Genomic DNA, 20,826 nt, shown 5'->3' with positions numbered 1-20,826 from the left:
CCTGCCTTGCAACACTTTTTTATCACGGTTTGTGCATGAAGAGTAACCGGGAAGTTTTGTGGGATGTCATTATGTAGTACACTGAACTTCAGACAGTTTTGGACTATTATTTCTGTAGACTGTTATTTATGCAGGAGGCAAGAATGATAACGGTAAGTTCATACTCATTTCTTCCCATTGTATGTGGTAATCATGATGATGAAATGAATTCATCTCAAGGGGCTGTTTAAGTGCAGCTTGGGGCATTACAAAAGACGTTTCACCAACGTGCCCTATTGGTGTTCTGGGCTAGAGTTCAATTCTTTCAATCAATAGGAAGCTACCAATTCATATTACATTGTATTAGCCTGAGAGTTCAAGTTGATGTGCTATTACGTCATAATCTTGTGCTGCAGTCATGGGTGTAAAGTTTTTATGGCATTATTCATTACATTTTGGGGTAGTAAAGACACAAACACAAACCATGGCACAAAGAGTTCTTGCAAATGACAATGTTTTGAAATGATGACATTGATACAAGTGGAAAACATACTGTGAAAAGTACAGAATACATACATTTTCATGAAGTGTATTATCTTCACCTGGATACATCTGATAGACTCACTTGTCTTTTGCTGCATATTTGAAGTTTCACAGCATTTGCTATTTCTTGAGCGAAAAAGCTAGTACCCCTTACCTTGAGGTCATTCAAAATAACATGTAAGATATTGTGGCTTTTTATTGTTTCTTTAAAAGAAGTCATAAAACTAGGGAATGTCTGTTTGTCAAAAGCAATTATGAGACTGAAATAACAAAAACTTACTAAGGAAACAGAAACCAGCCAACACATTACAAAACATTACAACATGCACCATATTTAAATTAACCCACAGCTAACTACGACACCCATATATGAAATAACACATTTCTCTATTTCACAATGCTACATAACATACTGCATAATTTAACAATTACTCATCGTTCAGACTTTCTCTTGAAATATTTACACAAGGGTTGAGGAGGGATGACGGAATGAAGAAAAAAAAAAGAAGAAGAATCCTATAAATGTTGACTTCACTAACCATCCAGCAATCTGCCAACACTATTAGTATCACTGATGAGTAACACACAGATAGTATCTATCATACACAGCCAGCAGCTTTACAGGGAATAATATATACACAGATATATCTAGAAAAGAGCACTTATTCCATTGAACATAAAGAGGGAACAGAAATGAAGAAATGGCCTTGGGCATACAAGCATGAAAGCCCATGTTTCCCCACATGTAACAATCAAACATGTTTCAGGGCTGTAAAGGTGCAATTTTGGTGGAAAAAAACAGTATTGTTACCTTACGTGCGACAGACATGTGTAGCGATACATTTTTAGAAAAACACTATATTCCATGAAACCCAAAGTGTTTTTGGCAAAAGACAGTACAAAATCCTGGAAAAAGGGTAACAGTGCTCCATTTTACAACTGACTGAAATCAAGCACCTGCCCTGGAACCTCAGCACAATGAGATAATGGTGGGGGTTTTAACTCCCATTCTATCATAATCAATGAATATGAGAAAAGGACAAAATTAATATTCTGCAACATCTCCTTGGTGTGTGTGTGTGTGTGTTTTTTTTAATCTTTTTCTCATGGTCTTGATCACTGTATATTGCCTCATATTCAATAGGTATATTGCATGGAGGGTAAGTATTAGTTTTCCCTTCAACTAATATCACATGACACTCACATTCAGCGAAGAAGAGCGCAATTACCTAAAAAATAATTTGTGTCTGTTACCCACTGATTTCAACGGAAATGCAAAACCACCAGAGACTGTGTTTGATCAGAATACGTCAAATCTTGCTGCCTATAAATAACTATCTTAAGAAACACACACAGACACACACAAAAAAAGAGGATAATCTATTCAATAATAGCATCATAACACTACACATGGTTTTCCTGTTGTGTGCTACATTTCACAATGTGAAGTTATGGAGCACTTATGGTGTGAGGAAAATCTTGCAAGTCATGATATGTACAATGGTCGAAGGAAAAGCTACTTCAACATTACATGGAATGCGACATTACGTCCCATGCCTACACTAACGTCATCATGGCCAGCATGACTTTCGCCTCATGCTTGTGGGTGACTGACCACAAGGACCAACAGTGTTAAGACAAAGTGCTTTTTGTCGTCAGTGGGTACCAGTGGGTAGATGGAGGGTACCAGTGGGTAGATGGAGGGTACCAGTGAGCATACGGAGGGTACGGGTGAGTAGATGGAGAGTACTTGTGAGTACACGGAGGGTACCAGCTGGTAGACAGAGAGTACCAGTGAGTAGACCAAGGGTACTAGTTTGCAGGCAGGTACCCACTGGAGGGTACCAGTGGGTAAACTGAGGGTTCCAGTGAGTAGACCAAGAATACCAGTGAGTAGACGAGGGTGCCAGTGAGTAAACCAAGATTATCAGTAGGCAGGCTGAGGGTACTAGTGGGCAAACTGAGAGTTCCACTGATTAGACCGAGGGTGCCATTGAGCAGACCAAGGGTATCAGTGGGTAAACAGAGGGTACCAGACTGTAGGCAGAGGGTTACGGTGGGTACACCAAGGGTGTGGTTGATGTACTGTGCAACGATCAGTGGGAAGCCTGCACTGTTTTCCTGGTGACACGGCTAATTTCAGAAGCTTTGATAGGAGATGAGCTGCAAGACAACTCATTCTAGATACAGGTGATAACGCAGAGCCAAAACTTGTCAGTGAATAATTGGGTCTATCTGTAGTAGGTAGGGGTCAATGGTTCCATCTTCAAATGAAAGAGATACATGTAGCTCCTTTTTGTTAATCAACACAATGTCCCAGAGATGCAATGACTTGGCTGGCACCACCTCTTCTTTGTAAGCTCAGCAGAAAATCTTCTAAATGGTGCTGGTTCCCATGGTAACTGTCACTCTAATGCCATCTCTCATGTGGACTTCATTCGCTTTGTGCCACATGCTAGATATGAAATGGTCTGCCAGCCTGGACGGTTATTGGTACACCATCCTGACCGAAGCTTTTGAGGTAAGCTTCACAGCATCAGTCCTGCTTCTCCGCTGCAGGTGCCGTCGGTTGTGTGGCGGTACCGGCTGGTGGATTGGTGGTGGCCTGAGAGGGGGCGTCTATGGGTGCTGGGGCTTTGGGGGCACACGTGCTGAGATCAGCTGGAGCAGCCTCACCTGAAACACACAGAGAGGAGGCATTTTGCAACCATGTGAATAAAACTGTAGTTTCTTACTAGAGAAAATTGGTCTTCCAGTTCCTTCTTTTGTTCTATATGTCAGGCTTACTTCCACTTACCTACATACAATGTATTTTGGTCCTCTCCTACAGGAATTTCAAATCCTACAAAACTTCACAATTGGTATCATCATAATACACACATTTATGTGAAAGTTCGGTTCATACCATTAAATGCTCAGCTTGGAAAAATACATACACTTGGTATTCTTTTTTATACATATATATTTGCCATCTGGCCTATCTCACACCTTCAGGTGAGATGGTCATCAATGTGACTGTCCAATGTAATCATAAATTATCCCGTTGAGGACAGACTGAATGTGCTACAACACGCATTTCCCATACACACCTGCCCAAGTATACTTGGGACTCATCCTCAACAGGTTACAATTTGTGATAAACCTGCTGGATCAAATCAATTTTATGCCATGTAACTCCCATGAACCCTTGTCAAGATGGGCATTGCTCAGCTTACAACAATCTCTGAAATGTTGTCACATTTTATAATTGTCTTTCAGGTTTGACAGACAATATCTACTCTTACTGGATATTCAGTACGAGTACATACAGTAGGGAATACAAAAATAAGCTACATTTCTTTAGTGGAGCTGCTATATGTACATACTCTATTAAACCAAAAAGGAAAAATGTAGGCAAGGGAATGCCGACAATAGATTTAGACAGCATGACAGAGCAAGCATCAGAGTTTATTTTCTCCATATACTGAGTAGCAGTCAGGAATTAAAACAGATATTCCATCATTTGCAAGTTCTGTCAGTGTCTTTGGTGGCACTACCATGAAAAGCACCAGCATGTATAGGGGCCTACATGTACATGCAATTTCTGCAATTCAGCATTATTCTAAACTGTGCAGTCTTCAAACCCTATGCTAAGAAAGAGTGCCATTGAAGGAGAAACAGCTGCTTGAAAGGACTAAGGACTCTTCCCTATTGAGTTCTAAGAGGCTAAGCTCACAGATAACGACCTTTAAGCAGCACTGCGATAATCTGAGGGCTGAAAAGGTGCAGTTTTTTTTTAAAGAAAAACAGTATTTCTACCTTTTCATTCAGTAGAGGGAGGTGAGTCTAGGAATGATTATGTCCTATGAGGTCAATTCTATATGGTTAGCTGTTGGGATTCAGCATGGGATTCGTACCTTGTTCCTTTTCTGGCTTAACCTTGGTCTCGGCAATCTTTCCAGGTTCCAGTGTAGGTTTCTCTTCACTAATGGGGAGAGAAGATCAAAACAGAGGAAAAACAACAAAAGATTACATTAAATGTCTGAAGATGAACGCATAAAGATAAGACAAAAAAATGGCAAGAAGCAAATCATCAAACTCTAATTCATAATGAATTCCATGGAGATGGCCATAAACATCGTAAAAAGGCCCACTTCCCAAAAGACTTTAAAATATACAGGAACCACAGGTAACCCAGAGTCTGCAGACCACAATGATCACACAGAGTTATGTACATTTACTATGACACATCATAATAAGGGGCAGAACTTTGTACACAATGGAAAACAGAAAGTAAGAAAGTATCATAACAACATCACAACTGCACACTAGTTATTTCCCATTCAGAGAGAGACAAAAACCACTTTGTTGTCAGCTAAAATCACAAGTTCCTTGATATTTAAATTAAACAATGATAAAGCATACAGTGTTTCATAGTGTACAGTCACATAGGATTGCATATTAAAAGAAACACCATGAGTACTTCACAAAATCCTTTTTCTATTATGTGATGCTGTTCTTGATATCTGTGACAGATTACTCAATGCTTTTTCACACAAGCATACCAACTTGCAGCAACATAATTATACAAACAAGGTGAAAATATAGTGGACCATGATTCATTTTGCACGTGGGATGAATTGATGTTTCATTCCCCATTTGGATATTTATGAGCTTGATTTTGTTTCTGTTTGGTGAATTTATATTTGGTGTGTTTTCCATTAATTTTTCATTTTCCATTAATTTTTAGACACCTTTTTTCTTGATGTATATTGTACTGAATTTGAAAAAAAAGCATGATGTTATTTGAAATATGTTGTAATACGTGTATAGATGAAAGAGAATAATAAATATCCCAGTGAGGAAAAAAATGAAAAATGAAAAAAAAAAAAATCAAAATGTATTTTATAATTTGTTTGTTTGTTTGTTTGTTTGTTTGTTTGTTTGTTTGTTTGTTTGTTTGCTTGTTTGTTTGTTTGTGTGGCTTTGGGGGGGGGGGGAACCCTTGATATCCTGCCAAATATGCAATGCAATACTCTGTGGGTCTGTATGGCTATGAATGGAACTACCCTGTTTCTAATCTGATCATCAAAATGAATGAATCAGTAAATGTTTCCAGAAGAGAAGATCAAGACTTGCCTCTTTTTGGCCTGAGGTGCTGGAGTTGTATCCATGGGAACCGGCTGCTGATCAGCAGGCTTGCTTTCTTTTGCAGCATCACTTGATTTCGATTCTAGCAGAGAAAGACAAGAAAGTAGAGAGACAAAATTTAATGAAAACTTGCATCCCAAAAGGCAAAGAATAAAGTATGTGCTGAGATGAGTGAGCAGGCATCAGTTATTTATTTTCTACATACACACAGTGGTAGGTCAGAAATTAAAACAGATATTCCATCATTTGCATGCTCAGTTACAAGACTGCAGTCAAAAGGATTCCATCTTGAACGAAAACACATTATAAGAGCTTGAATAAAGCACTTTCAATGTCTGTTTTCAACCGATATAATGCAGGTCTTAAGACTCATTCATTCTTTCAGGGACAAAAGGCATCGTACCCAAGGCATTTCCATAGTTTTGTGAATAGACATTATCTGTAATAGACACGTTGATAACAAATGTCTTGCACTCAGACATTAAGTAATACAATTACAAAATAGTGATACATAAGAATTATCATCATCATCTTAGTAATAGTAATAATAACAATGATAATATGTGACCGCTACAACAAAAGGATCCTTAAGTCGCTGACGGTTGAGCCAAGAAAATCGAATTTGAAGTCCATCAACAAAATTGGTCAAAACAATCGGATTTCTGTTTTTGGCATAATTTTGTAATCTAATGTTTTGTCTATCATCTGCCCAAATTTTGAAGCTTAATGATGAAAGGAAAGGCAAGAAATCAGTGTTTTTCTGGGCCATTAGTTTCCGACTTTCAACGTAACATGTCCGAAGATTTGTATTTAGCAGCGCAGCTATAGACTCCGCCCCTAGCAATGAGGAAGTGATCTTATTGGGCAGTGCGTGGCATCCTGATTAATGATTGGTCGTGGGTAGACCGCTGGCGCTAAGCTTGAATGAGGTCACTAGGAGCATGCCTTCTGTTGTCTCGCCTCCCTTTGATCATGACAGCGTCGGAAGGAAAACTTTGAAGGTGTTTTTCTCTAAACTCTGATTTCCTCAACCCCTTGACATGCGCTCATAAAATAATCAATATCTCCGCAACCGACTATTTTTATGAGCCGTGCTATATTCATGAAATTAAAGTAGAAGAGTAAGGGAATAATGTCATGCCATTTTCAGAAAATTTTCCTCCCCCGACTTTGGAATCCTTATGTTGTAGCGGGTCACATATGACAATTATGACAATCCCCAATTTCTTTTATCAAAAGTGCTATATCACGAGAAGTGCAATTGTCACTGGTGAAAAAGTCACTGGTGATACTGTCACTAGTGAAATGGCAAGGAAGGAATGAGTGATGGCTGTACCTTTATCACCCTCCTTGGCAACGTCCTCCACCTTGGTACGTTTAGCCTTGTGCAACCTGATGTCTCGTCTCCCGCCTTCCCCCTCATCCTCGCTGTCGGAGAACTCCTCGTCGCAGGCGATGCGCTTATCCTGAGCCATGATGGAGATGCGCTTGTCCGGGTTCTCCGCCTCGTCCTCCGCATCGCTGTCGTCCGGGATGGCATCCTCCGGAATCGGCTGCATCTGGACTCCCGGGGCGTGGGGGATCATCCGCATGTTTTCGTACAGTCGCGTCCTTGAGTGGAATACAGCATGGTCAGGGGGAAAAAATGTCATCCTGAATAATCAAAAGATCACTTCTAAGGTACCCTGAACCAGGGTCCCTGTTGGATAAAAGCTGAGATCTAACCTAAGTCGGAAAATCAAACATACTTGCATGTCTCTGAATACTTGATTCTGATTGGCTGCTACCTGATTTATGCATGACTTTTTTTACATCTGTTTGATCACATCTTCTTGGAATCTTAAAATACATCAAGGCCCAGAATGATGTTTACAGCTGCACATGAGCTGGACTTGATTGAGTACAACATGCATATTTCTGTGCATCAGTATTTCTTGTCCCCATACACCCAGAGGGTGTGTCGGGAATTAAAACAGATTTTTTACCATCATTTGCACATTGTCTAAATAACAAAAAGTCACTCATCCCATGTGAGACAAAACAATTTAAAATAAAGTATACATGTTGACACTCACCGAATCTTTTCAAGGTATTCGCCTGTGTTCTGATTCGTCATGTTTGATGGGCTGATGTGAAGCTTGAAGTCAGGTCCAAAGTACTCAAAGTAGTCATTGTACGGTAGCTCTAAATATGTAAAGAGCGAAGAGTGATGCAATATTCAAGAAATGTATCCTGCTCTAAGAACATATCATTCACATTTTTTAACTCATTGAGGATGGGATGATTTTGCTACAACATGCATTTCCCATAGACACTCACCCAAGTACACTCAGGACTCGTCCTCAATGGGTTAACATGGGACATCACATTGCTGGTTGATTATCTCTGGTAATGAAAGTTATGTACACATTTGACACTTTGTGACATTTTCAGATAATTTTACACAATCATATTTGTCCACACAGTTGACAGATTTTGTCTTAATCCAATCAGTCTACCTAGACTTCATGTAGCCTGCCTAGCAAAGCATTATAGATATTTCTCAACTCATTGTTCTATCACAAAGCATAGTTATACAAAGTTTGACTGACTTACACTTTATATTTTCAAAATTTCTGAAAACTTTTAGGTCTTCAAACTGTGATCAAATGTGACATTCCAGTATGTCAAACTACAGTTGATTTATGCATTGATACAATGCACCTCACTCACGAAGGCATGACACATCAGTACTTTAAAAGTGAATAGGTCTATAGGTACTACACCAGCTCGTACTTTCGTGGTAGTTATTGAAGTAGAACTATCACTAGTTCTTCACCTATATTAGTTCCTTTTTTGTTTGCTTTAGTTTCTTTTGACATAGTACATCAGAACGTTTACTTGAATACCATCAGCTTGAAGTCTGTCTTGATATATTCATCATTTGTACAATGCCAAATATCAGGACCTGAACACTTTGGAAATATTTAACCGCAATGATTTATACACACTGGGAAATGTAGAATCATTGCACTATATCTCATTCTGCCTTCATGAAATGTCAGTCTGAGATAATAAGATCTACATACTCCCTTTTGGGCAAATAACTGCCAAACTTCCAACTTCAAGTCACTATCAGCTCCGCTATAGGCCCTACAAACAACACATGACAAAATAACCTTAATAGCCCTCCCTTGTTTCACTTGTTTTAAGTAGTGGTTTTTATACTGCTTTGTTCCCTGCCGCTAAAGTGGTAGGATTTCTCCAAAAAAAAAAAAGAAACTCACCATTTGCAATTTCCACCCCAAGAGCTGTTGAAGTTTCATACGTCCAGCACCTGGCCACGTTCCGTATAGTGTAACCACCCCCACCCATTAAGAGCAGGGGAAGGTTGTACTGCTTCATGAACTCTACACACTTGGCGTGACCTGTAGGATGCAAGATAATGATACAGTGTAAGTGGGTGTGATGACCAATCAAATTACACTGCTGGAAATTTGAGTTGCATATTGGATCAATTCAAAAAATTTAACTGGCTTCTTACAAATAAATTAGTTTTAAATGTGAAGAAAACCCAGTGAATGGGTTTTTTTTTAACTGGGGAATTTATGAAGATAATTTGGTAGTTAGCGTAAACAATCATACAAAAATTACAGTGGTTGGTACACGAGTGGAAAAAATCTTGTCTTGCATCAGAACGTTTACTTGAAACCATCACCCAAGAAGGTCTGGTAAAAACGTTTCATCACTTGCTAGCACCCACTGCCTCATACACTGTGACAAATTACTGATATTGTTCTCACAGACATGTGTAGAGATATATCATCCCATTGTTGAAAATAAATCTAACTTCACGATAATTCAACGCAGTCCATATCAATTCTTTACAGATTTGAATTTGATTGAATTAATTGAAATGAATTGAATTAAACGGATTTGATTTGATTTGATTTGACTTGATTTGGAATTGAATTGAATTGAATTGAATTGAATTGAATTGAATTGAATTGAATTGAATTGAAATGAACTGAACTGTACTGAATTGAATTGAGTAAAACCGAACTGAATTAAACTGAATTGCATTCAGATTGATTAGTACTCTCTATCCAGTGTATAAAATCACTGTCAGTTGGAGAGAACATTTATGGGGAATCCCTTCCATGGGGAATCCCCTCTAATGACACTCACCTTTGAGAGTGAGATTGAAGCAGCCCAGTCTGTCTCCTGATAACGAGTCAGCCCCACACTGAAGGCAGATAGCACTGGGTTGGTACATCTCCATCACCTTAGACATGATCTATTACAATAGCAAAGAGGAACAGGAGCTCAAAATAATTATGAGAAAATGTTACATTAAGAATTGTGAGGCAATAGAGCATTGGTACAGTGCACCCCCGTTATAACGAACAGGGTTAAAACAAAATTCTGGTTACAACAAAGTAAAAATTCTGACTGGAACATTATCAGCGCTATGTTTTCAATTGTTTGTTCACTCCGTTTTAACAAAATTTCAATATAACTAAAGAAAACAGCCAGTCCAAGGACTTTGTTATACAGGAGTCAACTGTAATACTATAATAGTATAGCGCTGAATATTATGTGCTTAATCGCATTTGATTTCACTGGTTTCATTTTATCCAAATGTGTTTTCATTCACAACAGAAACACATGGATATAAGCTGGTTGAAATATAGAGCAAACTAGTGCCAGTTAATCAAAGCAAAATGTTAAGAAAAGGTAACAAGCCCTGATTTAAAACTGGATTGAATCATCACTTTACCAAACTTTGTATTTTTGCATGTGTTTCAATTTGTGAAAAATTGTTGTCATAACAAATTCATCTGCATAAAATCATATCTATGTACAGTTTGTAGGAGGAATCTATAGTTAGTTTGCAATACACAACTGTTATCAGCTTTTTTGAATAATATTTCATCATTCAAAACGCTAAAAAATAAACAACAGTATGAGTAGCTTAATAAAAAAGGGAGTTAAAAATCACGCAATTTTTGGGTCTTCTTTTGCAGAAGAAATCATTTGCCACCCCAAGTCTTTCTCATACCATTCTCTTGAATGAAATGACTCAAGCATGTAATAACCACACTATTGACTTACTGGTTTGAAAATCTTCTCGTATGACTCGTCATCGATGCCATCCCGGAGAGGAAAGTTGACTGCATAATACTTCCCCTTGCCTGCTCCAATATCCTGCAAAGACAGATGCAATACAAATAAAATATGGAGAATTATGGCCTTCTCTTCGAAATATAGCCATATCCGCACTGCCTTCCTTTTGCAGCTATGACACTTTACACCTCACTACAAATTGTATATTGGTAGCTGCCCTCATTTGGGTTATGGCCCAGTCACAATGTCGGCGATCTGTTGGGGATTAGTTTTGGCCGGGGGTCGTCGTAGAAAATAAAGAATCCTTGAACAATCCTAGCAATAATCCTAATAAAAGTGGAGCAGTCACATTGTCTAAGATTTTTTCAAGGATTTTGACCGGTTTTGTCGAAAAATCGTGCGATTAGCCTCCGATCGCCTCCGATTGCATCGGAGGCGATCGGAGACGATATCTGCGATCGTCTTTTCTTTTAATTGGCATCTTCAAAATCTTCTGTCACAGCTTCCTGCAGCAAGAGCGTCTCAAACTTTTAGCGATCCGGTCGGAGGCGCCCTTATATACACAGCGATTTACTACGATTCCACCGTACGAATCGTCGGAGACGATCACAGAAAGCGTACGAATCGTCGCAGGGCGCCTCCGATTCAGTCGGAGGGCGCCGGAGACTACTCGCAGACATTGAATCTCAACCTGAATTTCCAATCCCACACAGAATCTTGAGACTCGTCTCAGATTATTCGGAGGACGCCTCCGATTAATCGGAGGGCATCGTAGGTCATCGGATATTGTGTCTGGGATGCCAAAAATGGGTGAAAAATCTTGCGAGCAATCTTGCAATTTTACGTTCAAAGTTAGGGACCGCGACGGGTGTGGCGATGCCTAAAAAATCTGCGACAAGCCGCAGGCGTCCGGAGAGCGCCTCCGACGGGTGCAAAATCGTGAGATCTGTCTCAAGATTTTGTTCAAATTTCCCGGGTTTTACCCATCGCCAACACATCGCAACTGATTTGTGACTGGCCCATAAGCATCATTGGGAGTCTACAACAATCAGAAGCTGATTAATGATAAGTGGGGACTATAAATGTCTTGTGTCTCACTAATTGTCTCACTTTCTTGTAGCAGTGGTCGTCTATTTCTTTACATATTCTTATGTATGATAATAATTGACCTATGATGTTTCTTGATAATTGAAATAAACCAAAACTGAACTGAATTGAACTGATTATATTAAAAATATAATGTCTAATGTGTTAGACACACTCAAGCACTGTATTTCGTGTAATATGCCAGAGAAGCATTTACTTGAAAACAAAAACATAAACAAAACAAAACAAGTACTACAAATGTAATGATCACAACTCTTAGTTATTTCTAGGACGAGTAAAGAGAAAAACTCTATAAAAAAAAACTAACTGAAGTTCATACACTAGAAATTTTTGTTGTTCAATGCTAAAATATTACTTTGTGTATCATTCTGACTTTAAAAACCCACATTTCAATGACATATTTTAAAGGAAATTTAAACTCATCAGTACAAGATAAAAGGTATTCTTTGCAGAGTAAAAATGCTTTCTGTCTTTACCATGGCACATTGGACTTTCACTTTATACAGTAATAAATGTACACTCACTCTCAGGTCACCGGTCCCTGGGAAGTATTCCCCGTATTTGTGGAAAGAGACCGTCATGACACGGTCTGTTGTGTAGAAAGCTTCTTCAACCCCATCACCATGGTGGATGTCAATATCAATGTACAATACTCTCTGATGGTATCTTTAAATCAAAAACAAACAAACACACATACTTATGTAACAGTCACACTAGCTGATACATCAAATCAGATAATGTGAACTTAACATGTTTGCTAGGGTAGAAATTATCATACAGATATTTAATACCTGTTTCAGGGCTGCACACTACAAATTAGTATTAAACCCATTTTTTCTGTTGGTCCGACCTCTCTGTTAGACCAATATGTACCGTGGCTTTCTATTTTTTACTGGTCTATTCCTGAAAAAGTTAAATAGTGGTCCAACAGTGATTTTTACTGGTCAGGGACCGTCGGACTAGTGCCACTGTGCAGCATTGAATATTAGTGGTGTAATATAACACTTGACATCAATGCCAGAGTTCTATTTTCCCCCACAAGATAGTCTTTCCTTGAAAACTTGAGTCCCAAGGGGAAAAATGTTTTCTTGAAGGGAAAATATATCTTGCAAGAGACTGTCAAGTGTTATACTACATGAATACACAAGTCAATATTTGTTATGTTATCATGGTCTACAAAGGTCCACCATTTCATTCTAGCCCCATTAGCAGCCAGCCAAACTTGGAAATTATAGGACCTGGCCAGACATCACTGCAGGCAATATTACGTTTTTAATCCTTGCTACGGTGTTCACATGATCGCATAATAACCAATCACCAACAGAACTTATGCAGACCATTTAATATACCCATTGATAACAACAACAACGACAAAGAGATAGATGATGAAAAATGTGGGTCTGTCCATCTTTATATTTACAAACGTTCCTACTCATGAATGTTTCTACATCATTCACAATCGTAAACCTCCCACCCATCTCATAGACTTTACTTTGCAACTACAGTACAGTGTACAGCAAATCAAAAGAACTGCTTTTCTCTACTTTTTTGTGCAAATGTCCCTGTCATGATACATGTACACATGTATTTCCTTGGTAACTAAGCAAGATTGTTTATCATGGCATAATATGATGAAATGTGTGAACGTTTGATTCTTGGGTACACATGTATCTCATGTACTGGTCTTAAATCAAGCCAATGAAACTTTAAAACACATATAGCCTTGTACATGGTTAATATCCTTCTCCTCATGGTTCTCCACTTAGGATTAGCAATACTCAGCACAACAGTATCAACTAGACAGTCAGTATCGAACAAGCACATTGTGCCATATCAAGCAGAAGAATCAGCTGAAATAAAAGCCAAGTAATGTGGGGTATTGTAGACTTACTTCAGCAATTCAAGGATAGCCAGGACGATGTCATTGACATAGCAGAACCCGGAGGCTTCAGATTTCTTGGCGTGGTGAAGGCCACCGGCCCAGTTGATGGCGATGTCTGTCTGCTGTTTGTTCAGCTTCACCGCCCCAGCCACCGAGCCGCCAGACGAAAGTTGGCAAAACTCGTAGAGACCGTCAAACACAGGGCAGTCCTCCCCCACGTTGACTGGGTGGAAAGAGAAGTTCAGGTAGAAAACACAGTTGCATGAAATTTAAGAATTATATCAAAAGCATAATTTCATCTTCGGACATACACTCTTCCCTATATAGAATGCATTTCAAACTTCATCATTTTGTAATCATCCCAATCCCATTACTAGTACTTGCAGGCCTCGAATTACCCGGAAGGCAAAAGGCAATTTGCCGCAATGCCCTATCTACTTACCGCAATGCCTCTCTCAAAATTACCATGCTTACTGCAACTTTTCTTTGCTGCCCTTAAACATTTTTGAGAGAGAGTGCCCCTAAAACCAAAAATTGCCTGTCCCTAAAACTGGCGAAATTTGAGGCCTGTACTTGAATAGTTTCAAACTATTATTACAACATCAATGAATTATCTTTTAAATAGTTTATCCCCATTCATTTTCACATTAAAAAAAAACACTGACAAGACGAACACTAAGGTGTGCTGCTATAAAAGAAAATAAAATCATCAAACCTGACTGTCCCTTATATTGCATTATTGTGCTTTGGAAAATTAACTTTCGTTTGACATAAAGATTTCAGTAGACAAAATATTGACCAATCTTCAAGACAAAAATTTATAAGCCTTACAAATAATGCAAATCTTAACATTTAAAATTAATACAACATATGTAATGGTAAATGCATCTATGCATACAATATTACAGATTCTCACTTAGCATATAAATCAAATAGTTCACTGAAATGATGCAATATTTGTAGAGAGAGATTTCATAATTCTCCCTTTTTTTCTTTTCTTTTTTGGTTCCTCAGTTTAAATTCAATTATCACATTCTCAGAAGCACAAAGTGGCACTCAGAAAATTGACCATGACTATTAAAAGCTAGTAATAATTCTCACTGCAAAATCAATTCAAGAGTACATTTGTACTTACACCTCTGCATCTGCTTTGTGTACTCCGACATGTTGTCTGGTCTGATTGTACGAAGGAATTTGACGTAGTCATCGCTGTGATACTTGGTCATTTCTTCCATTACCGCTTTGTGTGGTCTCTAAAATTACAGCATGATTCAGCGAGGGAAAAAAAGAAACATATTAATCTAATGTTACTCAGATTACATGTAGCATTGGATAAAGCTGCAGTATTATCAAGAAACACATGGTCCACTTTGTACATCTCTATCATGGTGATGACTCTACACAGATCAAAATGTTCACCTCCTCTTTTAACCCGTTGAGGACGAGTCCCGAGTATACTCAGACAGGTGTCTATGGGAAATGCGTGTTGTAGCAAAATCAGTCCGTCCTCAATGAGTAAAACGACATTAGCACGACTAAATTCCTCCATTCCAGAGCAAGGAATCAGTTTGTGGGCAATTCCGCAGTTAGGTGGACATGACATGGATAAAAGAAATGTGCCTCTTTATCTTACTCTTTAATCTAGGTATCAACTAATGCCAAGGATGTTCACCAATCATAAAGGTCTTTCAAATTCAGTAGATTTTATCTTTCGTATTGATTGATTTCGCGAGATCTAAAACCATCATTTAAAATGTACATGTGGGACTGGGGATGCTGAAATTCACTTAAATGCAAATTACAGTGGGTTCCTTTGAAATTTTTTCCTCAAAGTTTTGCTAAAGGGTAAGAGATAAATACATTTAAATACTCCAGAAGTCATGTGACATTCTGTCAATTACAAAAGGGTGAAATGACCTGCAGAATTACTCCGGACAAATGTAACGTTACTAACCGTAACGTTACTAACCATGCTTTTGGGGGTCTAGCTAAGAAATTATTGGTCGAACTGCTAAAAAAACATTGTGTGAACATTTGTCATGATGCAATAATTGAAATTAATGCAACACTTTGTTTGAAGTAACTTGAATTTTTGCACACTTTTTGTTACAAGACATTGATTTTTTTGTCATGTCCTTTTTTCGTAACGTTACTAACCAGCCCTTTAAGTTGCCATAGCAATGCTATTATTTCTTGGATTGTATTCATTCTTTTCTGTATCATAAACCTGGGAATGATGAACATGTTTTTGATATAATTTTGGCTTGAAATGAATAAATGGTAATTTAGTAGTAAAAACAAATATCTAAATTTGTTCAAATGTAACGTTACTAACCGCGGAATTGCCCTTGTAATTTCTATCCTTTGGAATTACTGTCTAAATTAAGCAGGAAGTATAGAACAATTAGCTTTTAATACAGACATATCATACAAATGAAAATATATTTCTTTTTCTTCTTTCCATGTGGATACAGGTAATCCAAACATTCATACATGAATAATTCACTCTCATATATTTACTCTCACTTAATAGCAATTTTTCATTTACGGTCACAACCAAAAGTGTCTTCGAGCAGAGTTATAATTCTGTTTTACTGCTAATTTCAACAATCTACACCATGCACGCTGTAAATTGTGACAACTCACATAGATTTCCATTTTGCGATAGAGGCCATAGTTCAGAATGAGATTGTGAGTCATTCGGATTCTGTGTGGTTTCATTGGATGTCCTTGGCCATAGTAGTAATTTCCAACATCCCCTGAAAACCAAATGAAAAAAGAATCATGAATATAAAACAATAAAATAAAGCAGATACAGATGAACATGGGAAAAAGAATAATTGCATAAATATTCAATTGGTTGCATAGGAAAAAATAATTAATGCGTGTCTACACTAAATAGGGTCTACACATGCACAGCAGCTTCCTAACATTTTTTTGTGAGATAAGAAAAGGTGTGTACAGTTCTGGTCGAGGTGAAGATTTAGCTTTTAACGTTTTGCGAGATATTCAGAAACCACTCTATGAGATGTCAAAGAGCATGCAGTTCTAAGGGGTATCAAAAGTTTACTCAATGAAAATCGGTTTTGAAATGGCTGAGATATCCAAAAACAAGGTGAAACAAAGAGACCCCAATAAAGTTGTGGCATGTTGCCTTTTATTATTAGCACTTTTTTGGATATCTCAGCCATTTGAAAACCAATTTTCATCAAATAAACGTTGAATCCTTCTTAGAATTACATGCTCTTTCATATTTCATAAGAGGCTTTTCATTATCTCACTTAGGAATGTTCAAAACATGAATCCCTACCTCAACCAGTACTGTACAGTCCCTTTAAATGAAATATGAAAGAGCAGAGGGATTCAACATTTACTTGATGAAAATTTGTTTTGAAATGGCGTAAAAAGGTCGAACGACTACAGATTAATCTACATTGTACATATGATATACTTAATAGACAAGTCTACATTGTACGCTACGTACAGTAAATTTACATGGTCTACATTGTAGTAATGTGGCATCACCATCGCTGCAAAGTCATTATGTAGCGTGTGGCAATGTGTGGTGAACTTAACTTTATGCATCCCAAAAAAGAGAAAGAGAGAAGGGAGAATTCGAGAAAATGTGCCAAATATATTTGTGTACTAGCCTGGTACTCTTTACACCTGAAGCAAAAAGAAGAAAAAAAAAAAGACCTGTGGCTTCAGAACTTTTTGTTTGCCCAGTTCGGGCATGCATTTCTTCTTCTCATTGACATTGTTCAAAAATACTTGCCCGAATTTGATTTTCACTTCCCGTCCCGGGGCCGGGCAACTGGCCAAGGTAGCCCCGGAGACCGCGCCGCCAGGCGCGGTCCTGGCGGCTTCCCCGCAGTTTCGCTTATGTTAGTTCCTAAGTATTCTGTGCGCTTGTGCAAGTGATTGTGAATTCTGTGAACATCGGTGAGCTGCTTATAAGACATCATTTTGTGCATCACAAGCAATGAAATGCATCAAACAGTCGCCGATGATAGTCATTTAGCTTTCATCGACCCATGTAAGTATTCCTAGTAGTTTCTGTTGAAAAATTAAGGAAATATAGCGCCGCAAAGGCACCCGTTTGTTCAACATGAAGATCTTTTATGGGAGCACGGCACGGCGCAGCCGCCACACGCAGTGTGGCGGCTGTCGCAGTAACTGGCCAAGGCAGTGCTTACAATGTGCACCCTGTTGGAGTATATTTTATATACTGTGTAGGACCTACTCTGTTTCCTAGCTTGAAAGGAGCTCTGCTGAGTAGTCTGCCGAGTTTCAAAAGTACCCGGCCGCGAGCCGAACACATGTACACAAGGCCAAGGGCCAGCGGGAGCAGCATGCAGCACTGCACTGGTCTGGCCGCGCACTGGCCAAACCGAACCGACAAGTTTGGTGACGCCGAGTCCCGACAGTGCTGCATTGCGCTGCTGCTGACTGAAATAAACGAGTTCACCTGCTTTTTTCAGATCCTCTCTTACTGCACAGATATAAATCGCCCATTTTTCCTAATTTCGTCACCAAATTCACAACAAACATTCACAAAATGACACTGACACTTTAAATAACTTATTTCAGTCTGATTCATAGGTAGCTGGGGCTTACCATCGTAATAATAGCAGACTCTTTTCTTTGTACCCGTAGACGCCATGCCGGTTGATGATTCGCCGCCGACAAACACTGTGCTCTTTTTCCGTAGTCCCACATGTACAAAGTTGTGAAACAATGCAAACCTATTTTACGCTGGCTATGCACGCAAATCATTAAGCCTTTGTGATGCTACGGGTGTATACCTTGGTGGGAATCAGCGAAATACAGCTTCGCGGCTCATTTGATACGATTCGTGGTTCCCGATTGCTGAATTCAGTGTTCCCGATCCCGCAACATTTTTCCCCCGAGAGTCGATGAGAGAAGCCAGCAGCAAATTAATGTTTTTACCTTTGGGAGTAGACTTTTAGTGATTTAAAAAGTATTCGAGATATCACATCTGATACATATTTGTAGGTTTGTTGTATCACAAAACATCCTATAATACATAATAACAGTGGAAATGATAATAGTAATATAACAATTATAATAATGATAATAATAATAACAGTGGCTACTTGTATGACCTATAGCACACAGTAGGTCCACTTTTCGGTGCTCACCGCGCTTCAAAAATGAAAAGATATATATACATGCATATACATGCACACAAAACAATTATATGCCACATAAAGAATACCACATATACCAATTAATAATACAATATTATATATATTTATATATATATATATATATATTTGCATTAAACCTATAACATAAAGAGATAGACCACTTCTATCAGTAATTTTCTCAAAAAAAAATAACTCTAGTCAGTTTAGTCAGGAAACATTTTATTATAACTATTTTTCACATTTTTGTGTATTTAACAATACGATTATTAATTATACGGATTCATTGTTTTTTTAAAGTGGTTGTTTCTATCCCTAAGTCACTAATATTCTATAGCACTAATGCTGGGGGGTTTTTTTATCTGCAATTGGTAAATTATGCCTTTAAGTGCAATTGCTCACCTACACTTTATTTGTCACAGAAAGTGGGCAAACATATATGCACTTTCGTCAATAGTCTTTAACCATTACCATTCAAATAATAAAAATGCAATGGCATATCATAAGTTGATATTGCTGTACAAAGTATAAGAAAACGATCGCATACCATTGTATTTTGGACACATGCAGTATAACAAGAGTCAATTGATTAGAATCACACCAACAGGGGCGGATCCAGGAATTCCATTTCGGGGAGGGAGGGAGAAAAAAACAACAACTCGTCGCAATCAAAACAACAAAATGAAAGAAAGAAAGAAAAAAAAAACTTCCGTGCCGTTTCTCGTGCACTTCTGGGTTCCATCGGCTGACGAAAAAAAAAAAAAAAAAAAAAGCTTCAGGGTAGTTTTCTACTGCCACTATAATCGAAAATTCAAAGGCGCCTTCTTTCATTTTCATTTTTTTTATTTCTTTTGTTTTAAGGAAAATTAAAGGGCCTATATAGGGATCGTACCTATATATAGGGTCTATGCCCCACGCCTCTCCCGCACCAAGTATAATTTGTTTGTCAATTTGATAACAGCTGTTATAAAAGTGAAAATATAATACAGATGATTGGTACAGTGAAACAGAGTGCATTGAATCATGATAATTATGATGATATAATATTCTCACATGACTCTAGATTTTTTGTATTATTTATAGAAATATAACTCAATTACAATGCCGCTTCCTCAATAACAAGTTCGCCTGGGTATAATTTATGCATGCTTTCTTCTTTTTTACCTCTTCCTTGAGCCCAAAATCACTGTAAATTATGAAATTCTGGGCTCATTATAACTAGATGTAGTTGTTCAACTGACGGTTAAAATCTCAAAATTATCCGGAGGTTTCCTTTAAACCATTTCACTCAGTGTTAGCTGTAGCCTGAGCATACTGCAATCCACATCACGATAGACACTAATAAAAAGTTGATACAGATCAAGGAGGAAGGCCTATGCATTTCTTTGGTCAAATATACTTGTAGGCCTACATTTTAACTAGGTATTATTTCAATTGTACTTTGTATCGCTGCTGACCTATAACGAAAGGTAAGACAGTATTATTTTTGGAGGTGTCAAATTTAGGTGTCAAAGGTGCAGATAAATTTAAAACATATTGATTATTTTTTTTATTTTGATTAGAATTCCTTCAATTTGTGATTATTTTGTACACCTTTCCATCACATCAGCATATACAGGGATGAAGGTGCAATGACTAGCTGTCAAGAAAAACAAACATGAACAATCAGAACAATCATTATAAGCGGCCCAACTTGTATTTCAAATTCAGGGCCTGCGTTTAGACCATCATTTGATACAGAGAATAAATTTGAAGAGCAGAGAATACATGAACCACTCATCAAATGCAATATTTGCATTTTATTTATTTATAGGTACAGTACCGGTACAGTACTCAGTGTGAGACAGTAGTATTAGTTGACAACACTTCGAGCCGGTGTCGAGCTTTTTGATGTTCACTCACGGATCGTTT

At 38.0% G+C, this 20,826-nt stretch overlaps 1 protein-coding gene across 1 annotated transcript; it reads right to left on the bottom strand.

The window, feature by feature from the left end:
* Nucleotides 1-3,058: 3,058 nt before the first annotated feature.
* LOC139716115 (histone deacetylase 1-like) lies at nucleotides 3,059-18,430 on the bottom strand. Its single transcript, XM_071627671.1, has 13 exons — nucleotides 18,365-18,430; nucleotides 16,394-16,506; nucleotides 14,883-15,000; nucleotides 13,757-13,970; nucleotides 12,390-12,531; nucleotides 10,747-10,839; nucleotides 9,820-9,928; nucleotides 8,919-9,059; nucleotides 7,728-7,836; nucleotides 6,989-7,263; nucleotides 5,641-5,734; nucleotides 4,419-4,486; nucleotides 3,059-3,198 (listed from the first exon to the last, which is right to left on the bottom strand). The coding sequence occupies exons 1-13, from the start codon at nucleotides 18,408-18,410 to the stop codon at nucleotides 3,059-3,061; spliced, it is 1,662 nt and encodes a 553-aa protein (XP_071483772.1). The 5' UTR covers nucleotides 18,411-18,430.
* Nucleotides 18,431-20,826: the final 2,396 nt, after the last annotated feature.

The sequence above is a fragment of the Diadema antillarum genome, unplaced genomic scaffold (genome assembly GCF_040938485.1).
Source record: "Diadema antillarum isolate AM-2024a unplaced genomic scaffold, OU_Dant_1.0 scf00000061, whole genome shotgun sequence".
NCBI lineage: Eukaryota > Metazoa > Echinodermata > Echinoidea > Diadematoida > Diadematidae > Diadema > Diadema antillarum.
The sequence above is the reverse complement of the archived record's forward strand: the minus strand, read 5'-3'. Positions and strand labels throughout refer to the sequence as shown.

What these genes read in the sequence shown, in the direction of transcription:
- LOC139716115 (XM_071627671.1), bottom strand. Translation starts at nt 18,410, where the DNA reads ATGGCGTCTACGGGTACAAAGAAAAGAGTCTGCTATTATTACGATG. An exon ending in CTTCAATCTCACTCTCAAAG is followed by an intron (nt 9,060 to 9,819) that starts GTGAGTGTCATT and finishes TGCATCCTACAG; the next exon opens with GTCACGCCAAGTGTGTAGAG. An exon ending in GCACCTCAGGCCAAAAAGAG is followed by an intron (nt 4,487 to 5,640) that starts GCAAGTCTTGAT and finishes TCTCCCCATTAG; the next exon opens with TGAAGAGAAACCTACACTGG.